Source organism: Solanum tuberosum, unplaced genomic scaffold, assembly GCF_000226075.1.
Source record: "Solanum tuberosum cultivar DM 1-3 516 R44 unplaced genomic scaffold, SolTub_3.0 scf00363, whole genome shotgun sequence".
Lineage (NCBI taxonomy): Eukaryota > Viridiplantae > Streptophyta > Magnoliopsida > Solanales > Solanaceae > Solanum > Solanum tuberosum.
This window is the reverse complement of record NW_006239298.1, coordinates 101,293-116,747: the sequence shown is the minus strand read 5'-3', so window position 1 is coordinate 116,747 and position 15,455 is coordinate 101,293. Positions and strand designations below refer to the sequence as shown.

General features: G+C 32.4%; 1 protein-coding gene across 1 annotated transcript in view; it reads left to right on the top strand.

Moving 5' to 3' along the window:
• Positions 1 to 5,658: 5,658 nt before the first annotated feature.
• LOC102579495 (mitochondrial Rho GTPase 1-like) overlaps positions 5,659 to 15,455 on the top strand; it is a 12,050-nt gene continuing 2,253 nt past the window's right edge. The window contains exons 1-12 of the mRNA XM_006361787.2: positions 5,659 to 5,825; positions 6,200 to 6,438; positions 6,923 to 7,055; positions 7,231 to 7,380; positions 7,571 to 7,747; positions 7,869 to 8,120; positions 9,572 to 9,640; positions 10,525 to 10,580; positions 11,287 to 11,368; positions 11,938 to 12,149; positions 12,277 to 12,343; positions 14,934 to 15,046. Of these exons, the coding sequence (XP_006361849.1) occupies positions 6,224 to 6,438; positions 6,923 to 7,055; positions 7,231 to 7,380; positions 7,571 to 7,747; positions 7,869 to 8,120; positions 9,572 to 9,640; positions 10,525 to 10,580; positions 11,287 to 11,368; positions 11,938 to 12,149; positions 12,277 to 12,343; positions 14,934 to 15,046 (1,526 nt within the window). The 5' untranslated portion in view covers positions 5,659 to 5,825; positions 6,200 to 6,223. The remainder of the gene's footprint in view (positions 5,826 to 6,199; positions 6,439 to 6,922; positions 7,056 to 7,230; positions 7,381 to 7,570; positions 7,748 to 7,868; positions 8,121 to 9,571; positions 9,641 to 10,524; positions 10,581 to 11,286; positions 11,369 to 11,937; positions 12,150 to 12,276; positions 12,344 to 14,933; positions 15,047 to 15,455) is intronic.

Here is a 15,455-nt window from a genome sequence, read left to right as displayed (position 1 = left end):
AAAAAAATTTAAGTTTGTTTTTAAAAAATATTTTCAATTTCAAAAATTATTTTCTACTCTAGTAAAAATAAAAGATATTTCTCAAAAATATTTTTTCATTCATAAATCAAACACTAAAAATCTTTTTCGGAAAATATTTTCTACTCACCAACCAAACATGAGAAAATAAGTCAAAAATCAACTTGTTTTCCAGGAAAACATTTTCCATGGAAAACATTTTCCTTCATACCAAACACACCCTTAGTGTCTTAGGTTACATTTCTCTCATAATTGTGCAACAATTGCTTTGGCACGTTAACTCTCATTTAGAGAGTCATAATTGTGCAGCAATTGTTTTTGCACCTTAATGGCATTATATGCCTTTCTTTATCCATCCATCTTATGTAACATTTAGACTATTCATTTACCATATTAACTTTTTCATATTATTTTTATATATTGTAAGGTAGACTTTTTCACCTATAAATAGTGATAGTCTTACTTTATTTTGTGTACAAGAAAATATAAAGTGCATAAAAATTGGTCAAAAAGAGAGTTCTTATTAGTAGTTAAAGAAATGTGTTATTTTTGTAAAGTTTTGGACTCAACTCTTGTCCAAAATTTGAAAGAAATATGTTCTTTTGTAGAGTTTTGGACTCGATCAACTCTTGTCCAAAATTTGTTGACTTATACATTGTGAATAAGTTGTTGTATCTTGGAGGAGACAAGCCAAGAAGATTATGTTGGACCCCTGAACTTTTTTTATTGCAATAGACTTGAATCACCATAAAGGAAGCAAGATATTCACGACTCAACCTGAAGAGATTTTATTTTCTTCATTTTAGTTTGCAATTGTAATTTGTAATTTCACCAATACAATAATTAAACATTCACACCTACCCTGAATTAAAACTAATAAAGTCTAGAAACCATTTTTTACCCTTTGCATTATTTCTTGCTCAGAAACATAGAATTTTTCCTTCTATGTTTTCTTCATCTCCTTCTAATTTTTACTTATATTTCTTGCTCAGATACATAGAATTTTGTCCTTATATGTTTGCTTCATCTCCTTCTGATTTTTACTTATCTTTTCTTTGTATTATTAGGACTATAATCTTATTCTGGATTTGAGCAGTTACTTATATAGTTATTAGTTTACTTATGACGATTATCAATGCTTTGTGTTGTTTTGCTATGTAAAAAGCAATTTTTTATTGAAAAGTAATATAATGGAGCTAGGAAGGTAATGTTTTGTTAGTTACGTTGTCTATTTTTGTCCTTAGGATCAAAATTTACATTTTAATTTATTTTTTTATCACACACGTCAAATTAAATGTTAACTTACTTGTGACGATTATCAATGTTTCATGTTGTTGTTGATATTACATATATTATTAGGGTAGTGAATGTTTATTGAGAAGTAGCATGGAGCTATGGAAGTAACGTTTGTTGATTAAATATGTTTTTTTCCATTAGTAGTTACAACTCTACAAATAAACATGCATAATGCATTTTGGTGAGAATTCAAAGGTTTAAACTTTTAAATGGAAATTTTGTTATATTTTTTAAATCAAGGGAATGTGATCCCCAATTTTTTTAGAAATGCTAGACAATATTCCTCCACTATATTGAAGAGAATAAGATAAATTTTGTTATATGTGATGAAAGAAAATTGTCATGGAAGTGTGAAAGTTCAAATCATTGGAAATAATATCTAAAAGTTTTAATAATTTCTTCGTAGGGTCTTTTATAAGCTTTTTTATAAATATAGTTCTTATTAGTATTTAAAACATTAAATATGCTTAAATACAGACATAGAATCATGATTTTTAGGTATTAAAAAATAAATTATGTATCTAATGATATTTTATGACCGCGCAAAGCGTGGCCTATTTCACTAGTATATATATAAAGGAGGACCATAGATAGGGTGATGTGACACCTCTCTATGAGCTCCATTTACATTTAGCTTTTTTCTTCTTTTTTTTGGCTTTTAAAAAAAAATAAAAAATTATTATATTATAAAAATAAATTACTTAAATTTATTATAAATAAATATTTTATTGATGGAGGAACATTTATAACAAAAACTCTTCATATTCTTTTTTTATTTATTTGTCTCACTTATAATAAAAGGAGAAACATAATTTATCTTTTTTTTACTTTTTTTTAATTCAAATTAATTATTGTATTGTAAATTCTATTACTTAATTTATACAAATAAATAGTTTATTAATGTAGGAACATTTACAACAAAAAACTCTCCACATTTTGTTTTTCTATTTTCTCATCTCACTTCAAATCATGAAATGATAATAATTTTTTTTTACATTTTAAGTATTTTTATTTTTATTTTTTAATTTATTCACAAGGAGTTATTACCCATGACTTTGCCCCTCCTTAATTTTTACTTTTAATAATATTCATAATTCTCATAATTTTTATGTCCATAACCTCCAAACTTAAATTTGTAAGTTTATGATGTCTTATGGTGTTTTTTTATTTTGCCTATAAATTCATATTAGTTTCATGAAGATTCACATTCACAATTATCCTTTCTCTTTTCATCATATTGGTTTGGTTTGTAACAAAAAAGAAGTACATCAAGGTAAAAAATATTTCATTGCAAATTTTTATTTTTTATTTCCTCTATTTTTGTCTATATAAATTCGTATTTTGTTTGTGAATGAAACTAACATGTAACAAAAAAAAGTACATGAAGTTAATAAATATATCATTCTCAAGTCCTTATTTTTTCATTTCCTCTATTTTGTCAATATATTCATATTTATTTTCATGAAGTCATTCTCAAGTCTTTCTTTTTATTTTTATGTACTTAGACATGCTTTCTTAATATTTTTTAATGTTTGTACGGAAAAGGGCCAAAAATACTCTTGAACTATTAAAAAAGGTTTAAATATACCCCTCATCCACCTTTTGGGCTGAAAATACCCCTCAGTCTACCTATTTGGTTCACTTTTACCCTTTAACACTAACAGACTTTTCTTAAATTAATTTTATTATTATTATTATTACATGGCAGATTTCTATTTGCTGAAATTAAAAATCCATCTTTACCTCTTCATTTAACCCGCTACTAACCCAATTGCCCATGGTATCCCCACCCCAAACCCGATCGGTATCCCTTTCTCCGGCTTTCTAGAAATCTCTCAGTTCGACTCTTTTCCTAAATCAAATTGGATGCTCTATTTTTCAGTTCTAAGTGCATTTTCTTAGTTAAAAACTTCATAAACATATTTTTGGTTGGAGAGTCCAAGGCCCAAAATCTTCAAATAAGATCCTATTCTTCTTCTTCTTTATCCTCTACTGTATTGAAACAGAACTATGCATCAAAGCAAGAAAATGATGATTTTTTTTTCTTGTTGGAGAATTTAAAGATTTTCAGATCAATTTTTTTTATTTTTTTATTGTGTAAATGTAATATATGAGCTGGAGTAAAAAAAAAGAAAAGGAATTTTGTGGATGTGATGATAAATATGAGGATGAGAAAAAGAAAAGTGTAATACTTGAGAATGTGATGGACGGATGGAATTAGGGGAAACTACTGCAACAACAAATTTATAGAGAATGAATAATTAGAGAAATTTAAAGAGTTCAAATTTGGTGGTGTAGAAGCAGAGCTCAATGAATTGAACAAGAGAGCTGATGATTTCATCGGGAGGATGAACAATCAAATTAGAGTTGAAGCTGCCCGATGACCCACCTTCACCCCTTTATTTAACCCGTCACATGACCCAGATTTCTATCCAAATTATCTGTAATATCTAGAAGTCTATACATGCGGGTGGGGTTTTAATTTCAACAAGTAAAATTCTGCCATGTAATAATAATAATAATAAAATTAATTTAAGAAAAGTCTGTTAGTGTTAAAGGGTAAAAGTGAACCAAATAGGTGGACTGAGGGGGTATTTTCAGCCCAAAAGGTGGATGAGGGGTATATTTAAACCTTTTTGAATAGTTCAAGGGTATTTTTGACCCTTTTCCCATGTTTGTATTATCATTCATCAAGCAAGTATGATTAAAAAATTCTCTGTAATTCTTAACAATGTTTTGTCTGTATGCAATTGCTTTTTCTAATAGTTAGTTTTTTGGATATAATATAGTTTGATTATAATATTTGTTAGATTTCAAGAAATAATAATTATTTAGTATTGTTAGTACTATTGAAAAGATAATATACAAATATATTACATATAGTTTAAATTTTGTTCTTTCTTTTGACATAATTATTTTTAATTGGTATATGATATATTTTTTTATTCAGTTGGTTGCATATAATGAAGAGTTTGACATATGGATCAAAACATGATGACGGATTTACTTGCAAAAGAAGATGATAGAAGGAAAAAAAATGAAGCATAATTAGAGATTATTTTTTCACTTTGAATTGTATTAGCAACTTAGTTACTTTTGCTAGAATTTTCTAAATTTTGATTTGTATAAATAATTTAGCTAAATGTATTATATTGTCAATGTTAATCATTTGATCCTTTATTATTCTACTTTTTCTTTGTTATGAAGCAAAAATAATATAATTATCTCGTTTTAACAACAAAATAAATAAATTATGATGATTAGGAGTTTCATTTTTATTATAATTATAAAAAGTAATTGAAAAATAAAATATTATTTTCATGATGCCATTTTTTGCGTATGTAACAATCTGTTTTCGTCACCGTTCTTTTTACTTTGAAATGTATTTATAATTTTTATGTAGTCACCAATTTTTATATTTTCTCTGTTCATTTTTTGTATTTTCACCCCTTATTTTTATTTATTTATTTTACAAATAAAATCAATGCATAATTAGTAATATGATATCAGAGTTTGAATAGAAAATTAGTACTCCTACAAAAGATAGAGAAAATTTAAACATATAAAATATTTTCAACGTAATACAATATATTGTTATTTCAACATATTATCTCTTTATTCCATTTACTTCACCACAGTGAATATTTTGTTCTACTATATACATATACAAAAAAAATTATATTTTATATGTTTAAAAAAAATGAAAAAACCTATGATATCGCAGATGAAGAGAAATATTAATATTATCTATATATTCGATACTAACCTAAATATTACATATTTCATATTATTATCTTATAAATAAATCAAATAGCCGCGCGAAGCGCGAATAATTTCACTAGTTTAAAATAAAGTTAAAAATTCATAGCCAAACTTGGTCCTAACTTGCCAAATAGTAGTAGTAAAAAAAAACATCACATTTTTAAGTCATTACGCAATATTGTTGTGTTATGGTACGATATATAAGTACTATTCCCTCTATTCTTAATTACTTGTCAACTTTTTCTTTTTTAATTGTTTCTAATTATTTATTTATTTTGACAAATCAAGAAATGACAATTTTTTTTTTATCTATTATATCCTTAATTAATTACTTTAAAAATGTAGAACATTTTGAAAATCTTAAGTTTTTAATTTATCAACTTCATAATTAATAAGAGTAAATTGATAAATTCACTATGTCAATAATTATTATCTTAATAAATATGTCAATTTAAAAGCGAACAAGTAATTAGGACAGATATGTCCCAAGGGACACCCAAACAGGTATTCAAACCTTTTAGCGTGGCCGCCCTGTTGGAACATTTTTAGTAAAAAGAATTAAAATTAAAATGTATAGTAACATTTCTCAAACCCTTCATCCACACCCAAAAACCCTTTTAAGCCTAGAAAAAATATCCCTATACGCCTTCAAATTCTTCTCAAAAATCTTTTTCTCCAAGCTTCCTCTTCCAGCAGCCTATTTTAACATCCCCTCGGCCCTTCAAGAATTTCCAAATCTCACACTAAAGGTATATTTCTTGGTACCCAAAATACTTATATTCTTTGTTTGGGGTTTAGAGATTTAGCATTTGAAATCGATACCCGTTTCTTGTTTGATTTCTTGATAGCTTAGTGGGAAGACTCGTTTGGGATATTGATTCCTAAATACTTGTAGGTGAAGATAGAACAATCTTGATTTCTTTATTTTGTTTCGTGTTACGTGTTCTTGGTGAATACCCAGTTGGGATTTTTGGTCTCTAAGTACTTTTTATGTAACTACATGTGACTGATTTTCTTTTGTTTTGGTTTTAGGGTTTCATCTTTCAAATCTTGACATGACTATTGTTTTAGTGAAGACCCTCCAAAAGGGTGGTATTGATTGTTTTTGTTTGTGTCTGTACAGAAGGAGAGAAAGAGTAGTGAGTGAATGGCAGGAGGTGGTTCAGCTGCTGGAAAGGGTGATGCCCCAAGTGTTAGGATAGTGGTTGCAGGTGATGCTAAAACTGGAAAGTCTAGCTTGATCTTGACAGCCGCCACTGATACTTATCCGCCCAATGTCCCTCCGGTGTTGCCGCCTACAAGGCTCCCTGATGATATCTATCCTGATAAAGTACCTGTAACTATTATTGATACGTCTTCTAGGTGCTTATCATATTCCTTTCTCTACCTTCTTATTGTTGGTTTCTTGGCTACTGATTAAATTTCTTGGCTACTGATTATGTCTATGATACTTATTAAGTTTCTTGGCTAGTGATGGTGTCTATGATACTTGTTAAGTTGCATATACCTTGTGTCTATTTCATTTTTTGGCCAAGTATCTCCCCTCACCATGTTCCAGAAAGATCGAAGATGGTTTTTTTCCTTTTCGTGGTTTTATATACCTGGCCCTTTGTTTTGATCCAGTTGTCTTATATCAGACCTGCCTATAAATCTTTACTTGCAGAAAGTTTGTGCATAGAGCTGAAATGTCTTTTGTATGTGCGAGATTAATGTATATGCATGTCTGGGTACGTCTTGTGGCTTATCTGGGATATTTTTCACTCCTCTAACAGTAGCTAGTTATAATATGTGAAATAACATATGAAATCTTTTGGTTCAGTTCTGATGTCTATCTATGTTAACACAGTCCTGAAAATAGAGGTAAACTTGTGGAAGAGCTGAAGAAAGCTGATGCAGTTGTATTAACTTACGCTTGTGATAAGCCTGCTACTCTTGATCGGCTGAGTACTTTCTGGCTTCCTGAACTCCGCAGATTGGAGGTTTGTACCAAGAATATGTGTATTCAGTAAACTCATCTTGTAAATTGTCAGGAATGTTGCACAACATATCCTTGGGAGGACTGCTCTAGAACTGTGGTAGTTAACTCATTAATTTTTTCTCCGACAAACTTGTTTTTGCATTTACTAATGTGTTGTGGACTACATAATTGTGCAGGTTAGGGTTCCTGTTGTTGTCGTGGGTTGCATGCTAGATAAGAGGGATGAACAGTACCCTGTCAGTTTGGAGCAGGTGATGTCACCAATCATGCAACAATTTCGAGAGATCGAAACATGTATTGAATGTTCAGCATTTAGACATATACAAGTAAGTCAATTTACTGTCTTGGCATCATCACTTTGTCAAGCTAAGTTTTCATTGTCAGACAATTTGGTCTTTCTCCTGGTCTGAATTTTGATGGTGTCCCTTCTTCCTCCTTTTGAGTAAAGAAGTGTTATTTGTAAGTTGCCTAGATGAATTATTTCTCTCCTTTTGCTCATAAATGGAATGCGTGCAGATTCCTGAGGTTTTCTACTATGCACAAAAAGCCGTGCTTCATCCAACTGCTCCACTATTCGATCAGGAGGCTCAAACTTTAAAGCCTCGTTGTGTTAGGGCTTTGAAGCGAATATTTATTCTTTGTGATCTTGATAGAGATGGTGCCCTAAGTGATGCAGAGTTGAATGATTTTCAGGTCATATACTTCATAGATTTGGTGTAACTTATTCTAGTCAGTAGACTAGCCACTGACTTGTGCTATCTGAGGACTAACTTTTAAATTTGTGCATTTTTGTTATCATTCAATGATCGTGTAGGTCAAATGCTTCAATGCTCCACTACAGCCTTCTGAAATAGTTGGTGTTAAGAGAGTCGTGCAAGAAAAATTACAGGAAGGTGTCAATGAACAGGGTCTTACATTGACAGGTTTCCTCTTTCTTCATGCACTGTTTATTGAAAAAGGGCGTCTGGAGACAACCTGGACTGTCCTGCGAAAATTTGGCTACAATAACGAGATCAGGCTGAGTGAGGATCAGCTGCCTCCCCCCATCAAGAGACATCCCGACCAGGCAAGTTTGGCCCTGAACTGGACCTGAAGTTAGAACTTCCTATGCTTTTTCTTACTCGAGATTCCATTTTTTCCCTCTCCATCTTCCTTTGTCTCCTTTCATTCTTACCGGCCAACGGGAGTCAAAAACTTCTGCACTATCCTTCACAGTTATTGCTACCATTATGCTCTTGGCCTTGTACTTTTTTTTGCGTGGGTGGTAGATCTCCAGCTTCAGATTTTGCCTTCACCTTTTTTTCAGGTTTGCTAGTTTGTATGGCATGTATGTTTCTCTATTTAGCATCTAATTGGCATTGCCTCTTCCCCAGGAACGGAAGATCTATTAACTCCCTGGCTCATGGGGGAAATAATCAAAGAACTCTCAATAAATTTATCATATTTTTATCTTTGAAACAATACAACAACATAGAGTGTACACAGACCTTACCCCTACCTCGTAGAGATAGAGAAATTGTTTCGGGATGACCCTCTGCTCAAGTAACACCTTTTAAACAATAATACTCCCTCCGTTCACTTTTACTTGTCTCCTATACTAAAAGAGATGTCCACTTTTACTTGTCAAGTTTTGAAAACCAAGAAATAATTTATCAGTTAGTTCCTAATTTACCTTTATTATTAACTATAGTCATTTCCCCAATGTATTTCCAAAACATTGGATATATTATATTCATAGGGTGATATAGTTAATTGTCATTCTATTTATGCCTCTTAAAGGGATGTGTGAAGTCAATACTGTACAAATAAAGATGGATGGAGGGAATATCATTGAAACAATAAAGGAGATATATTCAAGTTTGAATCTTTTGTTTTCTTTTTAATAATTGCGTTGAGTATTGCCCAACAAATTGTTTATCAATGACCAAAGAATATGAACTTTCTACTTATGTTCTTCACAAATTGAATTATATCAAATAACTTTGGGTTTTCCTACCAGTGTCAGCAATTGATGGTTACACAATTTGAACAATTTCAAGTTTACCTCAAATAAAAAATGAATAAGACCTTTGATTGAACCCCTTTCATATGGGAGTTCGGCATATTAGGCGCTGCTTTTGCTACGCACCATTCATGGTGCTACCGTAGAAATTACTGTATTTGAAGAAGGTGATGGTGAAAATACATTCTGTGCATTTAAACCATCTCAAGCCGAAGGAACTTGTTCAATGGTCACCGCTAGATTCGGATTCGGCTTTTGAGCCTTTCAACCATTAACTAATTTTACCTTTCAAATATGTATTCCGTAATCAAATTCGTTTGAAAGGTTCTTTATAACTTATACCTCTGTTGACATGCACACACACACACACACACACACTCACTATCTGTTGATCTGTTTGTTCATTTCTAATTGCTGTGATGTTTTGCCAGCTTAAGATTTCAATGATTCGTCTTTCTACGTAATAACTGTGAGCGTTCACTTTGAAATACTGAAGTATCCTTGCCCTCCTGTAGAGTGTGGAGCTGACCAATGATGCATTGGATTTCCTCAGAAGAATCTTCTTCACATTTGACATTGATGGTGTATGTACATTTTCTCTCCTAAGTTCTTGAAGTTTTGATAAACAATCTCATCTATGAGTCTTGTTGAGACTGCTTGTCCTATGTAGGTTTGAAGTTTCTTTCATATAGGGTCTGTTTAGTATAATTGAGTTGTTTCCAATGGAGTTTTTTCGCGCAAAATATTGGATGCTAATTTCACAATCTTTCACGGCCTTGGTTGGACATCAAATTAGGTAACTTGGAAATAGGTTGAGGAATGGGAATGTAAGATGTGTTACAACTTACAACGATAATTTTGAGTGTTGAAGGTTTGAGTATTTGTGTGGTGGTTAAAACAAATGACATGGAGCAAGAATTGAGATAGTAGTAGAGGAAACTGATATATGTTTTCTTGAGCAGAAATTACATCAGGCAACCAAACATCTCGTCATGGAAAATGGTTCATATGGCATACCAAATGCACTTTTATTGTTGAAAAGGGAGTTTTTGGTATCTTGGATTTGGGGTGGGGGAGTAGATTCCATTAAAGGTGCAATGGCTAATGAATTTTACAGGTTTTGTTGTTTCCTTCATCTGTTCTTATAGGTTGCCCATGCCATAATTGTTTTATTTTTTTCTATGTTGCCCGGACTCTCCAAAATTGTTGCGCACGTGTCAGATCCTCCGAAAATGCACTACTTTTGGAGGATCCGACATGCACCTATTGCCATTTTTAAAATAGTCCGAGCAACAGTTCTTTAAAATTTTTTATAGAAAAGATTCTTGCTACTTACTCAACTCTTTGCCAGTTATTTGTTTTTATATTGATTCTGGTTTCTTAGAGGTTAAACTGTTATATGAAATATCACTCTGATGATGTTATTTGTCATCTACAACTTTAACAACTTTTTTTTGATCTTAATCAGGATGGTGCTCTTCGATCCAATGAGCTTGATGACTTGTTTTCCACTGCTCCAGAGAAGTAATCTGTCTTTCCTAATATCTTTTACTACTTGGTTATTTCCTTTTTGATTGTGCTACTGAAGATGAGGAAAAATGATTTGATATTATGATAGGCTTTTATTTTGGTTTGTATATTGAGTGGTGATGTATTTGTGGTTTCTAGTTGACAGAGGGGAAAATGCCTTTCCAGGCCTGCCTAAAATTCATATGAGCTACGTTCTTGATGCTGGAGCTGTTAAGAAGTTATAGTGAGAAGTGATAGGTTGTGGTTCACTTGGAGTAGCTACTCCTGTTTAGGTTATTTTTTGATGAAATAAGAAGAATATCACTAACAAAAAAGCATCAAGAAAATGCAAGCATTACAAAGAGGTTACCATTCCCAGGAAGGCAAAAAAAGCTATCTCAACTATCAAACATGGATCTATGGAACTGATAATTCTAGGAAAGATTCAACAATAATTACAGAGTGGCCTTTTTAGGTTATAGAAAAAAATTATGGTGAATAACCTTATATTAAGAAAACAGTATGGTGGATAAAATAAAGTTTCAATAGACTATGATCATGTTGTTTTTACCAATCAGGAAAGCTAATTATGACAATGATATTCTGTTGGTTGCCCATTATCATAAATGCACGGGTTAGGAGTAAAAAAGGTGAATTGGTGAATTTGAAGCCGCATATCATACGAACTGATTGTTGTTTTTTGATCATCTTCTTATATCAGCCCCTGGAGTGATGCTCCGTATAAGGATGCTGCAGAGAAGGATGCCTTGGGAGGACTCTCTGTTGATGGTTTTCTTTCAGAGGTGCATATTACTGGAGCATTTTTGCTAACTTGCACTGTATATATTGTCTGTTTTAAAATGATACACTATGACATGCTATAAATGTATTCTTATGGGCAGTGGAAACACCGGTGAAGGGTGTAGTTTCTATTGATTGATATACTTGCCATATTCTTCCTTTAGGGGTCTGTTTAGGTTGGCTCAATATTTTTTGTGCATTACAAATGTGAGGTACACATGGTTGGCCCCAAGATTGAAAAAAAGTTTAGGGTTGTGGTAGGTGCATGACCAGTGCTAAAATAGTTATGAGGGATCCTCTAAATATTGAACACTGTATAAGATATGTATAGCTGGCCTAATTGGTTTGGGATTGATTGGATTCGTAATGGTGTAACTTCAAAAAGCCAATATTTTGGCTGTGTAGAAATTGATGAGCATGCCAATTTCTAAACATGTCACTGTTATTGGATCTTGTGCCAGGGATCAGAATTTTAATATTTAAGCTGCCTTATATGATTCTGTTTGTTTTCTTTGCTTATGTGTTTCCATATGCTATTGTTTTGATGTTTCTTTCTATCCCGTGGATGCAGTGGGCATTGATGACACTTCTTGATCCCATTTATAGTGTGGAGAATCTTATATATATTGGATATGCTGGTGATCCTTCGTCTGCTATTCGTGTAACTCGAAGAAGACGTTTAGATCGCAAGAAGCAACAATCAGATAGAAATGTCTATCAGTGTTTTGTTTTTGGGCCAAAAGAGGCTGGAAAATCAGCCATTCTGAATTCATTTATTGGAAGGTTTCTCTTCTGAAGCTGTTGCACATCAAACTCGCTTTCCTCAACTTTAATTGAGAAAGATTTTTTTTTGATGGTCCATTTTTTGTTGTACCTATCTGATTTGTGTTTCCTGTAATTTGTGATGCAGGCCGTTCCCAGAAGAGTACCAATCAACTACTGGCAATCAATATGCGGTAAATGTTGTTGATCTAGGGGTAAGAGATCTTATTATTTTTGTTCATTCTCAATTTTTTTTCAAAAAAGCTTTCTCAAAAAGATATTATTTTGGTTGGTTTAAAGACAAAGTTACAGATAGATAGATATTGTCACTAGTTAAAAGAATGGGAAACAAATGTTTTCTTGAGTGTTGAAGGTTTGAGTGTTTGTGTGGTGGTTAAAACAAATGACATGGAGCAAGAATTGAGATAGTAGTAGAGGAAACTGATATATGTTTTCTTGAGCAGAAATTACATCAGGCAACCAAACATCTCGTCATGGAAAATGGTTCATATGGCATACCAAATGCACTTTTATTGTTGAAAAGGGAGTTTTTGGTATCTTGGATTTGGGGTGGGGGAGTAGATTCCATTAAAGGTGCAATCCTTTGATTTTACATTATGTATATTCAGATATCTGGTACATACCTGTGTGGTACTTCTCTTCTTGGTTAATGTTGAAAATGAAAAACTGATTGCAAGAATAACATTCCTGCTCTATGCTTACTCCGGTGCTATGAACACGATATTACACCATAATGCTGTGTCTTTTGATTATGGTGCCATTGGTCGTAATCATGTGCATGACCAAGTATGGAAAAGTAAAAGAATGAGAAGTTAATTGAAACATGTCAAGAAGTTAACTTTTACAATTTGTCAACAATGAGTTGCTTATAACTGTCGACTGGTCCAAGAGATGGTTGTTCATATAGATTTGGCATAAGAAATTCTCAGCTTCACTGATATTCTTGGAGCATTAAGTCATTGAGTGTTTAGAGCTCTGAGAAAGATAGGTTATGTAAATGCACAAGATTGCTCGGACAACACTGTTTTCAAAAAAAGGTGATAGGTAGTGCAAATACAATGTGCTATGAACATGGTATTACACCATAATGTTGCATCTTTTGATTATAGTTCTATTGGTTCTAATCACGTGCATGGCTGAGTATGGATACGCAAAAGAATGTGAAGTTAAAAGAAACATGGTGAGAAGTTACCTTTTGCAATTCGTCGACAATGAGTTGCCTAGAACTGACTATTGGTCCAAGAGATAGTTGTTCAAATAGATTTTTCATAAGAAATTCTCTGCTTCACTGATCTTCTTGGAGCATTAAGTCATTGTGTTTAGAGCTCTGATAATGATAGGTCGTGTAAATGCGCAAGCTGGCTCTAGACAACACTGTTACTAAAATAAGTGATAGGTACTGTAAATCTGGAAAGGTCTTGCAAGACAGCGTGCTAAAATAACCTTGACTGGTGAAAGATCACTGAAACTGAGTTGTTCTAAGATGTCATAAATTTTTACTAATTATATATGGTGGTGGGGAAACATGTTTCTATGTAATTATATCCACTTTGCAGTTTGTTGTTGAGGAATATAAGTTATAGCCGTTACGAAATATATGCTTTCTGACGATTGAGGTAGTGTCGAAATGCATAAGTAAATAGACAAAAACTGGTTATAGAGGATAAGGATTAAGGACATTGAAGCCAAAAAGTAAAATTTGTTTGGGACCAATGGACCTCGTTTGGCAGTTGGGAGGCAAAATGTTTTTATTGGAGTTCACCAGGAGTTTGACCTTGTCTTTCTTTCAAGTGTTGGGGCTGTCATGAGTGCTGAAACTGATATTGGTAAAGCCTACTGATTCTGAGGATTAGAGGGGATTGGCCACAATTTCTCAAATAAACGATATGATTTCATTAAATTGGAGGAATTAATCAAACACACGTGTAGGATAACGAAAAAAATTCAATATATCTTGCAGGTAAAAGTACATTGACCTCCCTCCAATTTGATGTAATTATACTCCTTTCCGATTCATGATTACAACAATCCTCCCCTAGTAAGGAGGAAAGTTTGAACACAATTAAGATAAATATTGTAAATATAGATGAACTTCTACATATGTTTACAGTTCTTATTGTTACCAATAACACGTTCCTTAGGTTCTTAATTTACAAGGTAGTTTTTGGATATATTCTTGAGCATGCAATCATCAGTTTTAACACTCTATAAAGTGCGTATGCTATTGTAGTGGAGGTTTGTTCTATGGTTTTTCAAAATGTAGGTAGAGTGCAGATCTTCAGAAACAAGGAGTGTTTTTAACAACACCTCAAGTTGCATTTGTTTGTGATGTCCCACATATAAGTACCCTAAAATGTTGTATATTATGCAAGTTTTTTTTGAAAATTTAAACACCAAATTCTGTCTTACAGTTTGCGATCTCTTCATAAACCTAACCTCCATATTGAAGAACTTATAGTAAAGAGCACCCTGGCTACTGAAAATGCTTTTTATGTACTTTATGATCCTATGTTTTTTTTTTTTTGAAACTGGTAACATTGAGATCCTATGTTTATTTTACTGAAAAGGTACATAAAATTTAATTAATAAGGTGAAAATTTCCATGTATACAAGCAATACCTCAAATAATTTCTTTTATGATCCTAATGTTGTTTGGATGTAATGGTCTCTCTTCAGGTTACGTATAACCGTGTCTGGTAGTAGTTGGATTTTCTGTTCTCTGCAATTTAATCAGATTCTTAAAATTGTCATTAGCATAAGAACAGCTATTCTGTACATTGGCAGGGGGCTAAAAAATCTCTTGTGCTACGAGAGATACCAGAAGATGAAGTGAAGAAGCTTCTATCTAGCAAGGATGCTTTAGCAGATTGCGATATAGCAATTTTTGTCCATGACAGGTGACTTAAATGCATCATTGCTGAATTGATTCAAGTTGATTTTTTGTTGTTTTCCTGAAATTTCTATATTTTACCTAGGCCTCTGATCACAAATCATCCTGTTTATTTTGTTCTTGACTTGGAAACACAACATTGCGTGCATTACTAGTTATTCTTCTTCATTGATTTCTGTTTGACACTTTCAGCTGTGTTAGAATTCAGTTAACTACAACAGTGACATACCCAGTATAATCCAGAGAAGTAAGTTGTTTCTGATAGATCCTAGGCTAAAAAGAAAGTAGTCGACGCGGGATTATAAGAAAATAAGACAGTAAAATAGCAAGATACAAAATGGGGTTGGGTGTGAATGAAAATTGATTACAGAAAGATGCCGGTGACACATTTACAATTTTTGATATATATGATTAGC